The sequence below is a fragment of the Lissotriton helveticus genome, chromosome 12 (genome assembly GCF_964261635.1).
Source record: "Lissotriton helveticus chromosome 12, aLisHel1.1, whole genome shotgun sequence".
Taxonomy (NCBI): Eukaryota; Metazoa; Chordata; class Amphibia; order Caudata; family Salamandridae; genus Lissotriton; species Lissotriton helveticus.
Genome location: NC_136073.1, coordinates 247,008,397 through 247,028,883, shown reverse-complemented (window position 1 = coordinate 247,028,883; position 20,487 = coordinate 247,008,397). Strand labels below are relative to the sequence as shown.

General features: G+C 49.2%; 1 protein-coding gene and 1 long non-coding RNA gene across 2 annotated transcripts in view; one reads left to right on the top strand and one right to left on the bottom strand.

Moving 5' to 3' along the window:
• The window catches only part of FANCA (FA complementation group A), a 674,778-nt gene that overhangs the window by 607,658 nt on the left and 46,633 nt on the right, over positions 1-20,487 (top strand). Inside the window, exon 42 of the mRNA XM_078671408.1 lies at positions 13,930-14,022. Within this exon, the coding sequence (XP_078527534.1) occupies positions 13,930-14,022 (93 nt within the window). The remainder of the gene's footprint in view (positions 1-13,929; positions 14,023-20,487) is intronic.
• LOC144799833 (uncharacterized) overlaps positions 1-20,487 on the bottom strand; it is a 90,455-nt gene that overhangs the window by 60,631 nt on the left and 9,337 nt on the right. The window lies entirely within an intron of this gene.

Below are 20,487 nucleotides of genomic sequence, written 5' to 3'. Positions count from 1 at the left end.
ATTCTGGATTTGCGACAAGCAAACAAGTGGATTCGCAGAGAAAAGTTTCGCATGCTGTCGTTGCATCAGATTTATCCTCAGCTGCAACGGGGAGACTGGCTGTGTGCCATCGACCTCCAGGATGCTTACTTCCATGTGCCCATTGCACACAAACACAGGAAGTTCCTGCGGTTCCACGTCGGCGCCAATCACTATCAATACACAGTACTGCCATTCGGACTGAAGTCTGCGCCGAGAACATTCTCAAAGTGCATGGCTGTGGTAGCGGCACACCTAAGGAAGAACAAGGTGTTTGTCTACCCGTACCTGGACGACTGGTTGATCAAGGCCTCCTCCTTCACGGAAGCGCAAGCACACTTCCAGAAGACGTGCGTTCTATTGAACAGGCTGGGGTTGCACATCAACATGACCAAGTCGGTTCCGACTCCAGTCCAGTGCATTCAGTACTTGGGAGCCTCCATCGATACGCTGTCAGCAAGCGTGTCTCCTTCGGAGGAGCGACGATTATCACTGCTTCGGAAGGCTCAGGCTCTCATGGCCGCTCCATCCACGACAGTGAGGACGGTGTCTTCTCTACTGGGATCGATGGCCTCTTGCATCTTCCTGACGCCACATGCGCGGCTGCACATGAGACCGCTGCAGGAGTGCTTGGAAGATCAGTGGGACCAGAGGAGAGGATCTTGGGACGACAAGATACGACTGTCTCTACATGCTCTTCAGTCTCTGAAGTGGTGGTGCTCAGCGGAGAATCTCCTCAGAGGGGTTCCCTTCCACAAGGACATTCCCATTCAGGTTGTCGTGACGGATGCTTCTCTCCAGGGCTGGGGAGCGCATTCCGGAGACCTACAGATTCAAGGGACGTGGTCACCGATGGAGTCCACGTACCACATAAATTTCCTGGAACTCAGAGCTGTTCACTTGGCACTGAAGGCTTTTCATCCGTCCTTCCGGACCGACTCTCTCCTTGTGCAAACGGACAATACGACCACAATGTATTACCTCAACAAGCAGGGAGGATCGAGGTCACGCACCCTGTCGCAGGAGGCACAGGCGATCTGGCGCTGGCTTCTGGCTCGAGGACTGACGATAACGGCTACCCATCTGCCAGGTGTGCAGAATGTTTAGGCGGACGCACTGAGCAGACTGATTCAGGAAAACCACGAATGGGTCATAAACGACGAAGTACTAGGAGAAGTCTTCGCAAGGTGGGGAACTCCAGACGTAGATCTGTTCGCCACCGCCGAAAACAGCAAATGCCGAGACTTCGCCTCCAGGTACTACCAGCCAGGGACGCTGGGGAACGCGTTATGGATCGACTGGTCGAACAGCTTTCTGTACGCTTTTCCACCCATTCCCCTGATTCCAGCGGTTCTCATCAAGTTGTCCCAGTCCAGGGCTCGGTTGATACTGATTGCCCCGGAATGGCCCAGACAGTGGTGGTTCACAGACCTGCTTCACCGGTCTCTACTTCCTCATATTCGGCTGCCGTGCAGGCCGGACCTTCTCACAAAGTTCGGGGGGCTGATGTTGCACCCCAACCTCTCGTCGTTGAGTTTGGCAGCATGGCTCCTGAGTTAGTACAGTATGGTCATCTGAATCTTCCTGCAGATTGTATGAACATACTGAAGGAGTCTAAGAGACCTTCCACTAGGACTTCCTATGCTTACAAGTGGAAGAGATTTTGTATCTGGTGTCAGTCTAAGAACTATGATCCGACGACTTGTAAGGAAGATGTCATCCTTCCTTATCTTCTACAGTTGGCGCAGTCTGGCCTTAATGTCCACTCTATTAAGGTTCATCTTGCTGCTTTGACTGCCTACAGGAAATGCCCTTCACAGACTTCCTTCTTCCAGATCCCTGTGATCAAAGATTTTTTGGAAGGCTTGAAGAAAGTGTTCCCTCCTGTCAGGCTTCCTTCGCCTTCATGGGAATTGAACGTGGTGCTGTCCAGATTGATGAAGGAGCCTTTTGAACCTATTCATAAGGCTTCGTTGCAGCACCTGTCCTGGAAGGCTGCGTTCCTCGTGGCCATTACATCGGCCCGTAGGGTGAGTGAAATTCAGGCGCTGTGTTGCCAAGAACCTTATACTGTATTTCATGCTGCTAAGGTTGTTATGCGTACTCACCCTAAATTTCTTCCCAAGGTTATTTCTGATTTTCATGTTAACCAGACCATAACTTTGCCTACGTTTTTTCAGAATCCTTCATCTCCAGCGGAGAGGTCCTTACATTCCCTGGATGTTAGGAGGGTGTTGAAATTTTATCTTGATAAGACCAAAGATATTCGTAGGTCTGACCAATTGTTTGTCAATTATGGATCAGTCAGGACGGGTCTTGCGACCTCTAAGCAGTCTATCTCTAGGTGGATTGTGTCCTGCATACAGCTATGTTACCAAAAAGCTAATAAGACCTTAGGGGGTAAGCCTAAGGCTCATTCCACCAGGGGCAAAGCTGCCACGACAGCCTTGCTCCGTAATGTTCCGATTGCAGAAATATGCAAGGCGGCCACTTGGAAGTCGGTTCATACCTTTGCTAAGCATTACTGCCTGGACACTGATGCCAGGGCAGATGCTCAAGTTGGACAGGCTTCGCTGCGAAATCTGTTCGCACAATAGTGGTGTTAATTCTCTCTTATCCACCGCCGCTTTGGTGTGGGGATGGGCTTGCCATTCTATTCACTAGATTATGACTATACACAGAGATCCCCTACTACAGAAGGAGTAGTTTCTGTCCTGTAACTCCAGTTCTGTAGTAGTGGTATCTCTGTTATAGTCATAAGCGCCCTCCCGCCTCCCCGGTGGAGAGAGAGAGAGAGAGAGAAAATGTTCCTTTACGGAATGCGACAGGTCTGGGCGTGTTACGCCTTCAAAAAGAACTGAAGTAAGTTGGACCTGCTATGCATTCTGGGAGAAAGTTCTGGAAGATTCTCTTAAAGGCACAGTATCCTATTTAAACCACATAATGGCAGCCTATGGGGCTTGTCTGTCCAGGCCTTCCTCTCTATCATTCTGAGGGGTTTTGCAGTAAAAGCAAGGGAAATCTGGACAGGCTTTGCTGTTTGTGGATTTTTGGTGGAATTTCTAGTTGAAGTACTGGACAGTGTAGCCTGTGAATATAGGCTGCATTATTTGTCTTTAAATTTTCTCTTAAGTGTCTTTGCAGTTCTGCAATTTTTTGACAACTTAAGAGATTATTTTTGATTGCCGGGGTCCTCGCACATGGGCGGGACTATTCACTAGATTATGACTATAACAGAGATACCCCTACTACAGAACTGGAGTTACAGGACAGAAACTACTCCTTCAAACCTATAGTAGGCTGCGTTGTGGTTCGATGCGCTGTGATTTTAATCGAGGAGTCCTGTGCCACACCTCCAACCAGTTTGGAAGCGCCGGCCTCAAACTGCTGTCAGACGTTTCTTGTTGCAGCAGTTGATGGTGCTCTCCCCACGACTAGGTTGCCGTGCTGTAGATTGTTCACCAAATTGCCCTTAGCATTTAGGAGGCACACGACAGGTCTCCGCCTTTCCCGGCTTCACATTCAGCGCGTCACCCCACTTTGCAAGTCATTAAAATGCCCGACGCGTTTCTGGGAATCACTCCCGTCATCAGGGGGCTGCCATCAGCCAGACTCGTTCGTGCAGCGATGTATTCTGGGCTTTTTTGTTCATTCAAGTCCCAACAGTAGGCGTGTGCTAAGTGCGCCGTCATACTGAGTTTGGCTGGGATTTGTAGTCCTTTACGCTGCACTGTAAATGTTCTCTTTTAAGTAAAGACAAGAGTCACTGACTATTGAGGCACATTTCAAACCTATAGTAGGCTGCGTTGTGGTTCGATGCGCTGTGATTTTCATCGAGGAGTCCTGTGCCACACCTCCAACCAGTTTGGAAGCGCCGGCCTCAAACTGCTGTCAGACGTTTCTTGTTGCAGCAGTTGATGGTGCTCTCCCCAGGTCAGGGTACTGAGGGATTAGCGCAAGTCGCCATCGCTAGAAATAGGATCTCTGAGATCTTTATGGAAAAAGCCATCACTAAAGCAGCAGTCTACAAGGAAAAAACTTACGAACTTAGTGAACCAGTTGGGCACAAGCTGGCAGTACGTACAAGGGAGGAGATGACTGGAAATATGATCAAATCTATTAAGGATAGTAATGGCGCGCTGAGAATAAAAGAATCCGAAATTAGAGGGGCTTTTCAAAGGTTTTATACAGAGCTGTATAAGGAACCGCTGAGAGAGCAAGAGGATGCGGGAGAATATCTTGAGGAGGACTTGAGTGGGCGCCTGAATCAAGAGGACCAGGAGGGATTGGATTCTCCCCTTAGCTGGGATGAAATAGTACTATCCATGAAATCTTTGACCGCTGGTAAAGCAGCAGGGGTTGATGGGATCCCATAACATTGCATAACAACTAAAAACTATCATGCTACAGCTCTTTAAATCCATACTTCAGGGAGGGAACCCACCTCCATCCTGGTCCATGGCAAAGATCATGATCTTCCTGAAGAAAAATAAAAACCCGCTGGAAATGGGCTTGTACCGCCCGATAACATTGTTTAATGGAGACTCAAAGATCTACTCGAAACTCCTGGCAGGATGATTGGCACCTATAATCCATAAGATGGTGTCAACACGGATTTATCCCCGGCAGATCGACAACTGACCACATACAGAGAGTGATCTCCCTCTTTGACTATGCAGACTACAGGAGACCCTATAGCCCTTATTCTGCTGGATGCAGAAAAGGCGTTCGATAGGGTCTCCTGGAAGTTTTTATGGGAAGCTATGTCAAACCAGGGAATAACGAAGGGATTTATTAAGGCTATCCAAGGACTCTATGTCAACCCAAGTGCTAGCGTTGCGATAAATGGGAGTATGTCTGAGAATGTTATGATCACGAGGGGAACCAGACAAGGATGCCCCTGCTCGCCTCTCTTATTTGCGGTATATATTGATCAATTCATTTGAAAATTTGAAAATCATCCTCGTGTGTTACCGATTAGGATCAATAATTATGATTCAAAAGTCCTAGCTTACGCGGACGATATTGCTCTAGTTACCACTAACCCCAAGGAGGCTATTAAGATCGTCGAGGAGGAGGCGTTACAATTTGGTAAAACCTCTGGATACAAGCTGAACACACGGATAACACAGATTGTCATTAATGATAAAGTAGAGATGAGGGACATTAGAGTAGTGGAGCATGCAGTTTATCTTGGCGTTAATATTAGTGCAAAGGTAGACAAAATTGTACAGATAAATCTCGACCCATTAATAGGACGCACCAGAAAAGATTTGATCCAATTGGATAATTTACATTTGACAATTGGTGGTAGGTGTAATTTGATTAATATGTTGTTCTTACCTAGATTTCTATATTTCTTTAGAACAATCTGTCTTGAGTTCTCCCCACCCTACTTTAAAAGTATTGAATCTTTGTTCTCTAGATTTATCTGGGGATTTAAGAAACCTCGAAGAGCACTCAAATGGATTATGCTACCGAAAGAAAGAGGGGGGTTAGCTATGCCAAACTTTAGAATGTATTGCTGGGCAACAGTGGCTAAATATTGTGCGAACATGATAGCTGATGATTCTAGTAATCTTTTTATCCCTACCCCACAGGAATTAGTTCTAGGGGATAGAAGTAAAGGGTGTTTATGGCGACATCTTAACAATAATTTTTTTAAGAAAACTAAACAAGACTATTTCCAGTATTTGGAAAGCTTGGAACAATATCCGCAAACTTCTAGGGCTTGGACGCTTTTCATACTATACTCCAGTTAACTGCAATTCCGATCTCCCAGAGATTTTTCAAGATGTGTGCATGTCTAGGTGGGTCGGGGCAGGGATTACCCAGCTGGGCTGCTTTTTTACCGCAAATCGGGTTAAAAACTTCTCAGAGCTGCGCTACAAATACAATATCAGCAATAGGGATTTTTTTTAAATATCTACAGATTAGGGATTTTTTTGTCAAAAAAAATGGTGGGGCCAGGCAAATTCCAACATATTGCAGTAATAGATAACTTGTGTTTGGAAACCACCCCTAAAATCGAGGAAATATACAAGGAGTTTGATAGCACTTTACCGGACGATTTAGACAAGCATCTAGCAAGGTGGCAGACCAACCTAGCGGTTCAGCTAGCAATACCGGCTCATGCGCTGGAGCTCGCACAAACCTGGCTAATGTCAATAAAACTGCAAGCGCAATTCTATAAAACATTCTTTGCCCTATATTATACCCCTTTTAAAATGTCCAAATGGGCCAGCGATATGGGAACGGCGTGTCCACGCTGTTCATTGGCTGACGCCGATGACATTCATATGTTCGCCACCTGCCCAGCACTTGCAAATCTTAGGAGAGAACTATCCAACTTTATATCTGACATATTTCATGTAGAATTCACTTTATTCACAGAAGAAATAATACTCGGAGTGGCGGGAACCGAGCGACCTCCAAACCAACAGGGACTGATTTTTGTAGCTATGGCAGCTCTCAGATTATGTATAGCCTCCTCATGGCTGGACCCTCAGCCGCCGTCCTTCACACAAAGGAGGGCTAGACTACTTGCAATTTGTAGCGTGGAGGTTGCAATATATAAAAATAAGGGGATAAAAAAGAAGCTAAAAGGTATGCAGATATGGGATCCATTACTACAGTGGATACAAGCTCACGACTAAGGGGGGGCATTATTAAAAGATAAGAACTAGAGGTATGTCGAACTTTAGTCTTAGACATTATCTCTTCCCTACAGGAATATGATGTTGTATGACTCTATAATTCTTCCATGGACATTCGTTTATTTAGATTTTGTATGATGCAATTTGCTTTTGAAATCTGCTTCTGTTATGCTTATGTTTTTTCAGATGGTTTAATTTAATCTGTTTCATGAACTTGGTCTTCGGTGGGGGTGGGGGGTGAATGTATGTATTAATTGTTAAAATGCGAATAAAAACTTTTTTTTTTAAAACAGATTTCGGAGGAAAATGCAAAAGATCTGCAGTGGTACTGATGGATCGCGATTAAATAAGTGGCAGACCCTTCTCCTTACCTCTCCTAAATTTAACCCTGATTATGGGTGCATCACTTCTGAGTTGGGGAGGCTATCAGGGAGGAGTGTAGATCAGAGCCCACTGGTCTCCTGCAAAAGCCTGACTCCACATACTTTTGTTGGAGGTGAGGGTGATTCACTTGGCATTAAAGGCCTTCATTCTCACCATCAGAGGAAGGCTGGTGTGGGGGTTCATGGACAACACGTCTGACATGTGGTTTTGCGATATACAGGGTGTGATCGGTTCTTGAATCCTGTGTCAAGAAGCTTTACACCTTTAGAAGATGACATTTCTCTGGTGGTGAGCCACCTGGCGAGATTCCCTAACGCCAGGCAGATGAATTGAGCCACCAACAACTTGCAGATGAAATCTAGTTAAACTTAAAAAGCGGCGCCCCACGTCTTCCATCTATGAGTAGAACCCTGGCTCAATCTTTCTTCCACTGCCGAAAACGCTCAGGCAGCTCTTTTGAGCAATTGAGTTCCAAATGAGGCTCTCAGACAAAGACAAATTCTGCCTACAGTGGCACTCAGGACACCTGTATGCTTTCCAGATGCTGCATCTCCTGCCTGGAGTTCTGAAAAAGACCAGGACCAACTGAGGGTTAGTCATCCTACCGGCACTAGATTGGGTAAAGAGAAAGGGGTACTCAGAACTCCTGGGCATTAGCATCTGTCCTCTTATCAAGCTGCCACTTTGGGAAAATCTTCTTTCACAGTAGCAGGGCACGGTACTGCATCAAAGCCTGAATAATCTGCATCGCCCTTCTTGGAGATTGAGCCACAACAGTTGACCTCATTTGACCTCCTGAGGTCGTTGAAGATATTCTCGCAGACAGGCACCCATATTCAAAATCAGTGTACACTGGGCACGGGCCAACTTTGAGGTTTGATACTGCACCCGCCATATTGGCCCGCCACAAGTTTAACTGTTTGAAGAGTTGTTTCCTTTTGTCATTGTCCCAGCAAGAACTTGTGTTGGGCACTGTTAATGTTTAGTTGACAGCTTTTCTGTATTTTTACAGTTGCCGGAGCAACCTTATTAGATTAAATCACCTTTTGTGATGCGGTTCCTCAAATATTTGCAGCATTTGTTTCAGCCAGAGCTCTTTGTGATGCCACAGTGGGCTTAAATGTAGTCCTTTCCTTCCTCACGTGTACCCCTTTTAAACCATTGCATAGTTGTCCACTGCATCTTTTACCATTAAAAACTGTCTTTTTAATTGCCATAACATTGCTTCGGTGTTTGAAAGAACCTGAGGCACTCTTGGCGCACCAACCTCACACATAATATTTTCCTGACAAACCGGTTTTGAGAACATAAGTGGCATTCCTGCCTAATGTGGTAAGACACTTTCATGCTGCACAGGCTATCACACTTCTGTAGTTCTTAACACCGCTTCACCCCTGGAAACGAGGCATCCTTCCACAAAATCAGTGTCCGCTAGTTTTGCAACAAATTTGGGGACTGGTGCGGCACCCAACACATTGACACTTGGTGTACTGAGATTTTTGAAAGGTTTGCTTCATTCATTTTTGTCAAAACACTTTATGCTGCCACACGAGGTCTTGAACTTAGTCCTCACTTTTTGATGTACACCACTTTTGAATCGCTGCACAGTTGTCCGTAGAAGACTATCTTTCACATCGCCATAAAACCAAGAAGCTTATGGGCTCATTCCACCAGAGTCACAGCTACTGCAACGGCATTGGCACATGGATGGCCTATCCTAGACATTTGTCAGGCAGCTACTTGGGTATCAGTACATAGGTTCATGAAGCACTACGTCCTCGACTGTCAAGTCAGTTGAGAGGGGCATTTTGCCCTCTCAGACCTGAAGGACTTTTTGGTTTGAACTATTTCACAGACCCACCTCCTTGGGAAGCATTGCTATGGTATCTATTCACAATGTGAGGTGTCTTCAGTTAGAACTATCCATCAGAAGAACAGGTTACTTACTTTCAGTAGAGATCTTTCTGGTGGGTACCCTAACTGCAGATTCCTCTCCCACACTCCTGCCTCCCCATTCTGTGGTCTGGACTATTTTTCCATCTAAAAAAGTCCCAATTTAGAGATCTGCACACTGGCCATGCCAATCTGCTTACACGCTCTGAATCTGAGGGTGGAAACAGCCTAAGCTAACAAATGACGTCGGGTGATCCACTCTACCCTGACTTTCCCTGAGTGATCTCCACCCAGCTGAACGAATTTTAAGAGGTCAAACACCTCATATTTGGGCGACCCCTCCGGAGCGCCTCTGGGCCTCATAGTGCCCGGAAGGGGGCCCCACTGGATCCTTGCCAGCAGGTTTGCCCTCAGCACCAGCGAAGCCCCATGGATCCGGTGTTGGAACTAGAGCAGAGCTGCCTGTGAGACTGAGACCTTCCCTGGCGCCCACTCTAGTGCCGACTCCCCTGGTGGCACCATCTTCATAGTCATTCCTGACTCCGACACAGAGCCAGATTGGTGTCATCCGACACTGACTGGACCATGCCCTCCAGGTCAGAGCCAGTGGCTTTTTCATTCCAAAGGCCAGGGGAGGGAGATGAATAAGAAGGGTCTGAGGACCTTATGGATATTAGCATCCCCTAGATGATACTGAGGTCAACTGGTATGAAGAACTGGGGGAGGCCAGCTGGTTAGACACCTCACCAGACACTGGCTTGGTCTCTCCCCCACCCATGGCTACTGAGAAGGGTGCCTCTTTCGCTATGGTGGTGTGTAGGCCGGCTGACCTACAGTTGCCCTCTGTGGCAGTCAAGACGAACACCTTGACAGCCCTTACCAATAGACGATTCCCTGCCCTATTGTCTCAATCCTGGGGACCCGAGTTTCCTTACACAGCACCCCAGCCCAGAGAGTTTGGTAGTCCGAGCCTCCACCTCTACAGTCAACCCTGGTGTATTCCCTACCACCCCACCAGATAGAGAATCCAATCGGCTGGATTCCTTTGGGAAGAGGATGTTCTCATCTGCAAGCCTTGCGCTACAGACGATGAACACCGTGTGTATTTTGGGTAGATACTCTCATACGATCTGGGATTTGGCTGCGCAAGTGCTGCCTTTGGTCTCGGAGGAGGCCCGAGCCATTCTCGTCCAAGTTCCTGCTGACCAGAGAGAGACAGCAAAGTTTACCATCTGATGTGGACTATGTTGAATGATTTCATTGTCGGTGGCCCTTTGGCACCACGTCTGGCTGAGAACCACTGGCTTTTCAGGGGGTGTTAAAGTCTCATTTATGGAAATGCCCTTTGATGGCTCTTGTTTTTTCTGAGAGGTAGGCGGACTCAGCACTGAAGAGCTTTAAGGATAGCAGGGGGACAGCCAGGTCCTTGGGCTTCCCCATCGCCTCTCCTCAAACCCAGCTCGCCTTCCACCCTTTCCTATCCTTTTTGTAGCTTTTGACGCAGGTCCACGTGGGACAGTTAGCTGGAGGTCGGGCTAGTCCTTCATCCCCTGCCCTCCAGCCGCCACAGCCTCCAAACCACTTTAGTTTGCCATCCTACCATCATGGGCATCCAGTAGGGGGCAGGATATGCTATCATCCTCCCCACCGAAAGTCAGTAACATCAGACTGCTGGCTTTATAGATTGTCCAAAGAGGCTACTCCATATCCTTTGTGACCACCCAGGCAACCCACATATGACAGTCGACGTATGACCACCTCTCATTGCTCCATCAGTAAGTGCTAGCTCTCTTGGCCAACAGAGCCATCAAGAGGGTTTTGGTATCAGAATTAGACATTGGCTGTTATTCCGGCTACTTTTTGGTGCCCAAAAAGGATGGAGGCCTTCGTCCTATCCTTGACCTGCACCTTCTAGCGCTGGACTTGCAGGATGCATATTTCCACATCCCCGTCCTGCCTGCCCACAGAAGTTACCTGCAGTTCACTGTGGGACAAGAGCACTTGCAGTTTGCCGTCCTCCCGTTTGGCCTTACCAGCGCCCCTTGGGTGTTCACCAAGGTGATTTTGGTGGTTGCAGCTCATCCACGAAAGTCTGGAGTTCTAGTCTACCCCATCTACCATAATTGCCTGTTGAACACGAGCTCGACACAGGTAGTCACCTCTAGGCTATGGCAAATCTCCTGCACTTGCTGGAGCTCGCGATCAACGGTGCGAAAGTCACATATGACTCCCTCTCAGGCGCTTCCTTTCATCAGAGTTGTTCTGAACAAAGTGCAGTTTCAGGTCTATCTTCCTGAACGGCAAGTCTAGGATATTCAGGCTATGATATAGATGTTTCAGCCTCTATCCTGGTTTTAAGTGAGACTGATTATGAGGCTGTTGTTTCTCATGGCCTCCAGCATCTTTCTGATGACACATGCCAATTGGCATGGGAGGGCTCTGCATTGGGACCTGAAGATCCAGTGGGCACAGCATCAGGGGAATCTCTCAGACATTGTTTGGATCTTGAAGTGAACTGCAAAAGACCTGCAGTGGTGGCTGACGAACTGCAATTGGGTTAGTGGCAGACCCTTCTCTATTCCCCAGCCATTGTTGACTGTAGTGACAGATGCATCCCTTTTGGGATTGCCAACTGGGGGAGGTGGCGATCAGAGGACTCTGGTCTCCGGCGGAGTCTGGGCTTCACATCAGCTTTCTGGAGCTCCAGGCGATCCGACTGGCATTGAAATCCTTTCTTCCTTCGATAAGGAGAAAGCTGGTGCAGGTGTTCATGGACAACACCACAACCATGTGGTACTGCAACAAACAAGGCAAGGTAGGGTTGTGAACCATTTGTGAAGAGCCCATGCGTTTCTGGACATGGCTGGGACGTCACAGCATTTCCCTTTTTGTTCAGCACCTGGCAGGTTCTCTGAACCCCATGGCGCCAAACTCAGCTGTCAATGCCTAGCGGATCACGAATGGCATTGACATCCGGAGGTGGTGCAAGGTCTCTTTCAAGAGTTAGGAGAGCGTGTTTAGATCTTTTCGCCACTGCTGAGCACGCACAATGTCAGCAATTTTGCGTGCTGGAGTTTCCAAGGTGGCTCTCGCTCAGAGACACTTTTAGTCTCGAGTGAGCTCTGGCCTCTTGCACGCTTTTCTGGCCAATACCACTCCTGCCTAGAGGTCTCAAGAAGATCAGGAACGACCAAGTCCAAGCCATTCTTGTGTCTCCAGATTGGGCACGGAGAGTCTGGTATCCCAAGCTGCTGAGCATGAGCATTGGTCCCCTGATCAGGTTTACTCCTCGAGAGGATCTTCTGTCACAGCAACAGAGAAAATCATGCACCCAAACCTGAGCACCCTTCACCTTCATGTGTGAATATTGAGCTGCAACAGTTCACAGCTTTTGGACTTCCTCCCGAAGTCTGAGATGTAATTCTGCCAGCAGGTGTTCCTTCACCAAGTCTGTATATGCCTGACACTGTAATACTTTTGTGGCATGGGGTGCATTTAGGAACATCAGTCCTTTTTCTGCACCCCTTTCTCATGGTCTTCTGCCTTCTCTGGGCATGGTTTAAGGCTTCTTATCAGCTATTTCAGCGGTTTCCAGAACAATCTTCTTTGTTCAAGTAACTGGCTGTGGCTAGGTTTCTCAACAGTTTGCAATATGTTTCTTCCCCCCCCCCCAGGCCATTCATCATGCCCCAGTGGACTTAAACCTCGTCCTGACCTTGTTAATGTGTGCACCCTTTTAGCCATTGCACAATTGCTCTCTCCAGTTATTGACCATCAAGAATGCTTTTCTAGTGGCCATTACATCAGCCAAGAGGATCAGCGAATTGCAGTCACTTTTGGTACATCCCTCCCTACGCCACCATATATCTATGTAAGCTGGTAGTCCGGACCCGTGTCTCCTTCCTTCTGAAGGTTGTGACTCCTTTACATGTAGGCCAGAGCGTTTTGGGTGGATGATCAAGCCTTCGTGGGGTATGTAGGGGTCAAGAAAGAGAAGGCCGTGTACAAACTGACCATCTCAAGTTGGCCAAAAAGCAATCCCGTGAGGGCTTGTGTGCACATTCCACCAGACCCAAGGCTTTAGCCTGCAAATTCCCTTTCCTGGACATCTGTCACGCAGCAACGTAGACATCTCAGCACATGCTTACCAGTACTCCTGCCTGAACAGTCAGGTCCATTGTGACGGGCACTTTCCCCATTCGATACTGCAGGTCTCCCTAGTTTAAATCAGATTCGCAGACCCACCTCTGGGGAGGCATTGCTTGGGGATCTAATCGAAATTAAGAAATCTGCAGCTAGAAGTCACTATCAGATGAACAAGTTACTTACCTTCGGTAACGCCTTATCTGGTAGAGACTCTATCTAGACGTGGAATCCTTACCGATCCTCCTTGCTCTGCAAACTAATTAGAGTGTAAGGGTCACTGTTCTAAGGGCCTTAACATTTTAATCAGTTGTCAGTCTTTATCATAGCTTTGCGCTCCTCTCGTGGAAAGTTGTGAAGGGAACTAATGCCAGCATGCTGCGGTGGCAACTATATAGGCACGGTCTACGTCATTTCTGGTGTGGCCGACACCGAGCCCAACAGCGCCACCTACCGGCACACAGGAGTACTGCTTAAAAACTTTCTAGTGCACTCTGATGCCTTGGGAATATTCTAAGGTAAGGAGTCTGCAACCAGATAGAGTCTCTAACAGATAAGGCATTACAGAGGTTAAGTAACTTGTTCATCATGCGATTTAGTCCCCCATAGACAAATGGTGACAGCTAGTGTTAATGTACAAATGACAACTCCTAAGTCTACTGATTCTAACTGAGCCTTTAAACTAGCAAAAAAAAATTAAATGTTCGGTGGAAATTCACCAATTTTATGATACAAGTTCAATTTCTTTGCGTTCTGTGATACTCATTTTTACGGTGGGGTCAGCAAGGTGACTCACTAACATATATTGAATATACTCCTACTTTCTTTTTTCTAGATTGATTCTCTGGAGCTGATAACCCAGAGCCGTCACTATCTGCTTCGCTCAATTCCACAGTGCCCAAAGAAGAGCCTTTTGCACATAAACCAGGTAGTTGAATTTGTCCATTGTCAAGTTTGCCTGAAGGCACCATAGATATTTTGTATATTTAAGTTGATTTTGGTTATATGAGTTCTCCATTATTGTATCTTTTATAGATTCACATGCTTGAATTGTCCCTGTCGTCATGGGTGGAGTCCCACGGTAACAGTATTAAAAGTAATGCCACATCATCTGATGGCGACTACTAGCCGCAGATTCCTTAATGTAGAATTATACCCAGGCGTGAGACGTGATCCGGAAAACTTTTTGCCACAGCATCCCTGCGCGCCGGGGGGACGTCATCGCGCGACTCCGCCCAGGCGTCGTCAGCGAAGTCACATAAGTTCCACCCCGGCACGCCTACGTCAGTTTTTTCCTTTTCCGCGTGCAACGCGGATCCATTCTCTTTCCTGGGCCTGTTTAGACCCCTCTTTTTTCTTTTCACCTTGTGTGTTATCTGTGGAACAGTGTGCGAATACCTTCAGGCTTTAAGTCGTGCTCAACGTGTGGACGCCTTATGTCGCCGACGGAACCGCACCTCATTTGCATGTGGTGTTTGGGGGAAGATCACAGCTCCCCTGATTGCGAGGCGTGCCAACAGTTGAAGCCTAAGTCGCGGCGGGGGTCGGCTTCTTCCCCTCGATCAGCTTCGGCGTAAGGTTCTCGAAGAGGTCGTCGTCGTCCTCATCCCTCTCCTGCCCCACACGAGCATCGCTCCCCGGTGGGTAAGTGCCGCAGTTTGTCCCCGAGAGCTGGTTTCCGGCCTGTTGGGGGCGTGGGCTCTCCGCGGGTGATGCGGCCCCGCATCTCGTCTCCCTATCCACTGTTTCCCGGTGAGGGGCATCGAGAGCCCAAATGGGGACATATGTGGCGGCTTTGCAGGCCTCGCTGGCATCTCTCCCTCTTCCTTCCCTTCCTGGGACGTCGGCGTATCCTTTGCATTGTGCGGGGCCCTCAGCAGCGTCGTCGGCGATTCCGGCCCCGACTGGCTCGGCTCCAGGCTTGGAGGATGTGGTGCTGTTGGGGTGTGGCCCTTCAGGGGTCCCTCCTTTGGACCACGGCGCCTCTGCCTCGCCGCAAACTCCTGCGGGGAGTCCCTGTGGTGTAGCAGGAGGTCGCCGGGGCTCGGGTCGCATCCCCGAACCCCTCTCGGCCCTCATCCCCGAACCCCTCTCGGCCCTCTGGACAGGCAGCAGCCTTGTCCACGGCTGAGGTGACCCCACTACGGCACTGGCAGCTGCTGGCCCGAGCGGCACCACAGGGGTGGGCGGACCCCCCTCATCCCGCTATGGGTCGAGGCTGGGCGGGGACCCCTCATCCACCTCCGGGCCCCTCCGCGCAAGTGGCTGCCTTGTCGGAAGTCGAGTCGGCGGTTGAATCGGCCTCGGCGGTGCCGCATGAGTCGGTGGACCCCCTACATCCCATTCAGGGTCGAAGCTGGCGGAGGGCTTCTTGTCACTCCCCCGGTCCCTCTCGTCCCTCCACGCAGGCAGTTTCCTCGTCGGCGCCGTTCCAGCACCGCCCCTTGGCCAATTTGGCTCTAGGTCCGCTCCGGCGCTGTGTGACCTCGGGGACACCTGCCCGGCGTCTCCTTTGCCGCCGGACGGTGATGACGTCCTGCCTCAGGCTGCGGACTCTACGGCGCCCGACGGGCGTCGAGTTGCGGACTTGTCTTCGGAAGCTCTCTCTTCTCCGGAGGTTGGGTGCCTGCTGTTGTCGTCCTCAACGGAGACAGGCCGCCGCGTGGTGGCTTTTTCCCTGGCGTCGTCAGGTCCCTCACTCCTCGGTCCCTCCTTCTACCTTTCAGGTCTGGCCTTTGCCAGCACCGCTTGGCTTCGGGGACGTCCGCCTTAGTTTGCAGCCGTCGCCCACGGAGGAGCTGCTTTCTCCGCCGCGAGGCCATACGAAGGCGGGTGCGGCCTACGCTCGCGCTGTGTCTACGGCTATGGGTATTTTGCGCATGGGTGACCCGGTGGCTCATTTCCCTGCTGATCATCGTTTGGAGGTTCTCCACCAGGTCTCTGGTGGGAGGGAGCTTTTGCTTCCCTTTGAGGGTTTTCTTCTTTTGTCCCTGATGGGGACTTGGAAGCGTCCCGCTACGGGGGACACAGTGCCCCAACCCCTCCTGCACCGGCACCTTCCAGCACCGGGTGACCCGGCGTGTCTTTCCCTCCACTCCTCTACCTCCAGCCCACTTTTGCAAACTGCCTTCCCCTCCATGCTGTCTCCACCGTCCCAGCAGACTCGGCCATCCAGAGGTTCTTGGCAGGGCTTCGTCCTCCTCCTCCCCCTCAGTGACTGGTGAGTTGATCTGGTTCTTGGACCTCCATTTGGGCAAGTTGTCCTTGCTGTGCTGTGTGTTTTATGGCCACTCGAGTCCTCCTTGCTGAGACTGTGGTTTTGTTGGCTGCCTGTCGGCCCTTTGTTGACGGTGTGTTTTTTCCTTCAGTCATGTGCACAGATTGGTCCTGAGAATAGGCCTTCTGTTTTTCTCTTGGGGTGCTTGATAAGCCTTCTGCTGGTTTTTTTCCCCCGTGGCTCTTTTGGTTGTCCTCTGCTGCGGAAGTTTCTTCCAAAGAGGGTTCCCATGTTTTGGGACTTAACGTACCCAATGTGGGGTAGTGGTAGCTGTTATATAGCTTGCGCTGTGCTGGGGAGTTGTGGTCGCTTTCGGGCCTCTCCGCTCCGTGGCGTTTCTGTATGTTGCAGATGCTTCTTTTTGTGTGCGCGGACCCCTCTGGGTGGTGTATCCGGGCCTTTCCTCACCTTCATGCTCCTGTCCTGGAGGCTGGGACGGTTTGTGTCCCCCCCCCCTTTTTTTCAGGCGTAACCGGTCCGGTCTTCCTAAGGGCCCCGGGCTGTTCTTCTGGCTGCTTCTTGCTGCCTGCGCCGCTTTGTCTGGTCTGTGACCTTCCGCCTATGGTGGGCTCGCCTTCTTTTCCCTTGTTTCCTTTGGCCCTCTAGGCTTTTCTTCTCCCTCTTGCTTGCCTGGCATAGGCTGGGGGTTCTGTTGCCTTGGCAGGGCGTGGGGTGCTTCGGCCCTCCCTGGCCTTGCCCTTGTTCCTCTGTTGAGTGTGGAAGGGCTTCCTCTTTCTTCTTTTCTTTCTCCCACACCCTTCTGGGGTCGGTGGTGTTTTGCTTGTGGGGGTTCCCCTTGCCTGGGAGGACGGGGCTCCTCGACCGGTCGTTGTACTTGTTCCCTTGGGGCCCTCTGTTCTGTCCGGACTGGTGGTGTCCTTTCGCAGACCCTCCTTCCCCTTGGGTATGGCTAGGGTATCTATTCTACGTTAAGGAATCTGCGGCTAGTAGTCTCTATCAGATGTGTGAGTTACTTACCTTCGGTAACGATGTATCTGGTAGAGACGATTCTAGCCGCAGATTCCTTCCCATTCCACCCTTCCTCCCCGTTCTGCGAAGACCTTTAGCTTGTTCTTCTGCACCCACCTTCTGGTGGATTGCTATGTTACTCCAGTATTGGAACTTTCATAGATTCCCATAGCTTGTATCATTCCCCGTCGTCGGAATGGGAGTCTCGGTAACAAAATATCATAGCAGTAGGTACGAAAGAAAAAAGGCCTAGGCCTCATTTCCTTTTGTAGCATATCTACCTCTTTTTGCAAAAGAGACCAAAGCAAAGCAACAGCCAATCAGATTAGCCTCACCCCATAGAACCCTCCTGAGAGAACCTCAGAGCCTCAGATTTTCCAGCATTTTTCCTTCAGAATTGTTAGGTGTTTCACCTGAAATGTCTGACAAGGAGAAGAAAGCCCTTTTCAAGGCTTGTTCCACCTGTGGCAAAAAAAGGCTGTATGTGGAGGACAGGCATAAGGACTGCATTTATTGCCTGTACCCTGATCATAAGGCTGCGGACTGCAAGATCTGCCGCACCTTCTCTATTAAAGACCGTCTGGGACCTTGAGGGTCGCCTCCTCACTTGACTCCAGAAGCTGAAGTCGAGGAAGGAAACTCTGTCAAGTGACAGTGAGGATTCGTCATCTGCTACCTCATCCAGAAGGTCAGTCAAAAGGGGTAGGGCTTCCCCTTCACCATCCTCAGAGCGTCCTGTTAAGGCCTCAAAAAAGACCCCTCGTGAGTCTGAAAGCCGGAGTCCTGGCAAATCTCCTCACCACAGTGTAAAGGATAGGGAAGCACTATCTTCAGCTACAGAAGCGTTTAAGAAGGCCTCTTCTCTAACATCTGAGAAGTCAGAGAAAGATTCCAAGTCGTCGACGACGCTACAAAAGACTCAGCCGACGAATGCTTCTAAATCTCCGGTGAAGAAAGTTACACCTTTGACGGTGCAGGCAGCGTCGACGGGCGCGTCGATGACGGTTACAACGACGAGAGTGTCGACGAAGGTGTCGACGACAGCGGCGACGATAAGGGTGTCGACGACGGCAGTAGTGACGACGGTATCGTCGACGGGAGCAATTACGATGAAGATGACGGCAGGAGCGTTGACGGTCTCGTCGATGGCGGTGTCGATGACGCCCAGCTCGTCGTCGACTATTTTAACGAGAGTTGGACCGATGCATAGTCTAATATCAAGTTATCTAGTATTTAGGCTATTAATGCTCTCAAAGGGGATGTGTTTAGTGCACACTATGAAAAAGCGTGCTCTCTTTTGTCTAAATGTTGCTCCCTCCAAACATCCGTTAAATTTAGATCGATGATTAGTTGTGTGAGTGAAGTTGGAGTTTTTCTGAGTATTATAACATGCTTTGAACCTGTTTATATCTGTGTGTAGTATTGTGTTGAATTCACCTCCTATGCGTAGTTCTCCCTCTCCACAATGCACTATGCTAGAGAAAAGTTAACAAAAATAGCTTTTTGTCATCATTTGGAATGAAGAATAACGAATAAAGTAATTAGAAGTGTACCTGGCCTACCTTTGATGCCCACTTTCTACCGTCTTTATCTTGGTATTTACTGTTTATAGTAAAGGCAGCTTCTCGCCTAATCAAAATAGATTTTTTAATTATTATTTTCAGAAGTATAATGAAGTTACCTTTCTGTTCCAGAAGTGTAATTATTAGCAAAAGCATTGTACGGTCTTGATTCTCTTCCAAACAGTCCTACATGTCTCATCCTATTTTTCGATCTATTGTGTAATTGTTGAACTTTTTCTGTTACATTGTTGATTCTCATGTAAAGCGCTCTGATACCTTTGGGTCTAGCCAGCGCTATATAAAACTCTTTAAATAAATAAAATAAATAAATTCAGCCATCGACGGTGGATCTTCCGTCGAGGACCTCGTCGACTAGGGTTTCTTTGGCAACCCCATCGCCGACGGTACCGTCGACGACGGAGAGGATTACAATTTCCTTAAAGAGGATAACGCCGGATATGACATCTCCAAGGAGGGGTTACCCCCTTGCCTCCCACACTGTTGCTTGAGGAAGAAGAGGATTCTGATGGGGATGATCAGGACTCTTTTGGCTATGCACATGGTCCTTCACAATTAGGTTAAGAGTGGGATGATTATGTGATCCCGGACCCAGCGTCACCTAATCCGGACCCAGTGGACTCTCCCCCGGCAGATATTGGGGGTTTTCACAAGCTGATGGAGAGAGCCCTCCAGTAGGTTCACACTTCCAATGCCTTTTGTGCAAACAGAGTGCTTCCGCTATGATTTTAAGGAGCCCTACAGGAATGTAATCCGGTCCATTCCCATTGTCCGCCATGTCTAGGATGAGGGTTTGAAGGCAATGAAGAACCCAGCTACGGGGATTCCAGTTTTGCCACGCCTGGAAAAGAAGTACAAGGCCCCTGAGGATAGTCCGGCGTCTTTGATTGGGCAACCGAAACCGGATTCAGTAATATCGCAGTTGGCGCAGAGAAAGTCACGTAATCCTTCTGCACCCTTGACAACTCCTCCTGATAAAAAGGCCAGGCGCCTTGATAATGTGGGGAAGAGATGTTCCTCAATGGCAAGTCTTCCGGTACGGGCAGCGAATGCGTTGGTGATCCTTGGCAGATATGATCGCCAAATGTGGTGTGATCTATCACCATATTTGGACCAACTCCTCCAGGAGTCCAAGGCGGAGGCCAAGAAGATGCTGCAGGAGCGGGAGGGGACATCGGCAGAGGTGATAGACTGTGCCATGGATATTGCCACTACGGCTTTCCGTTCGCTGGCAGGCGCAGCGGTTTTTCGTCGCCAAGGATGGCTCAGGGCGACATGGTTCAGGCCGGAGGTCCAAAACAAGATCCTGGACCTCCCATTTTATGGCGAGGCATTGTTTGGCAAGCATATCGATGATGCCCTCCAGGACATAAAAAAAGGATACGGAGACGGCTAGATCTCTCGGTACTCTTCCGTATCGTAAGGTTCCTTTCTGGGGAGCCAGAGGAAAGAGTACTACTTCTTACAGAGGTTCGTACCAACAACAACGGTACTCTTCTTATGGGTCAACGCCTAATCGTATCGACAACCTTACCAGCAGAAACAAGGCCAAACTTCGTCTTTCTCT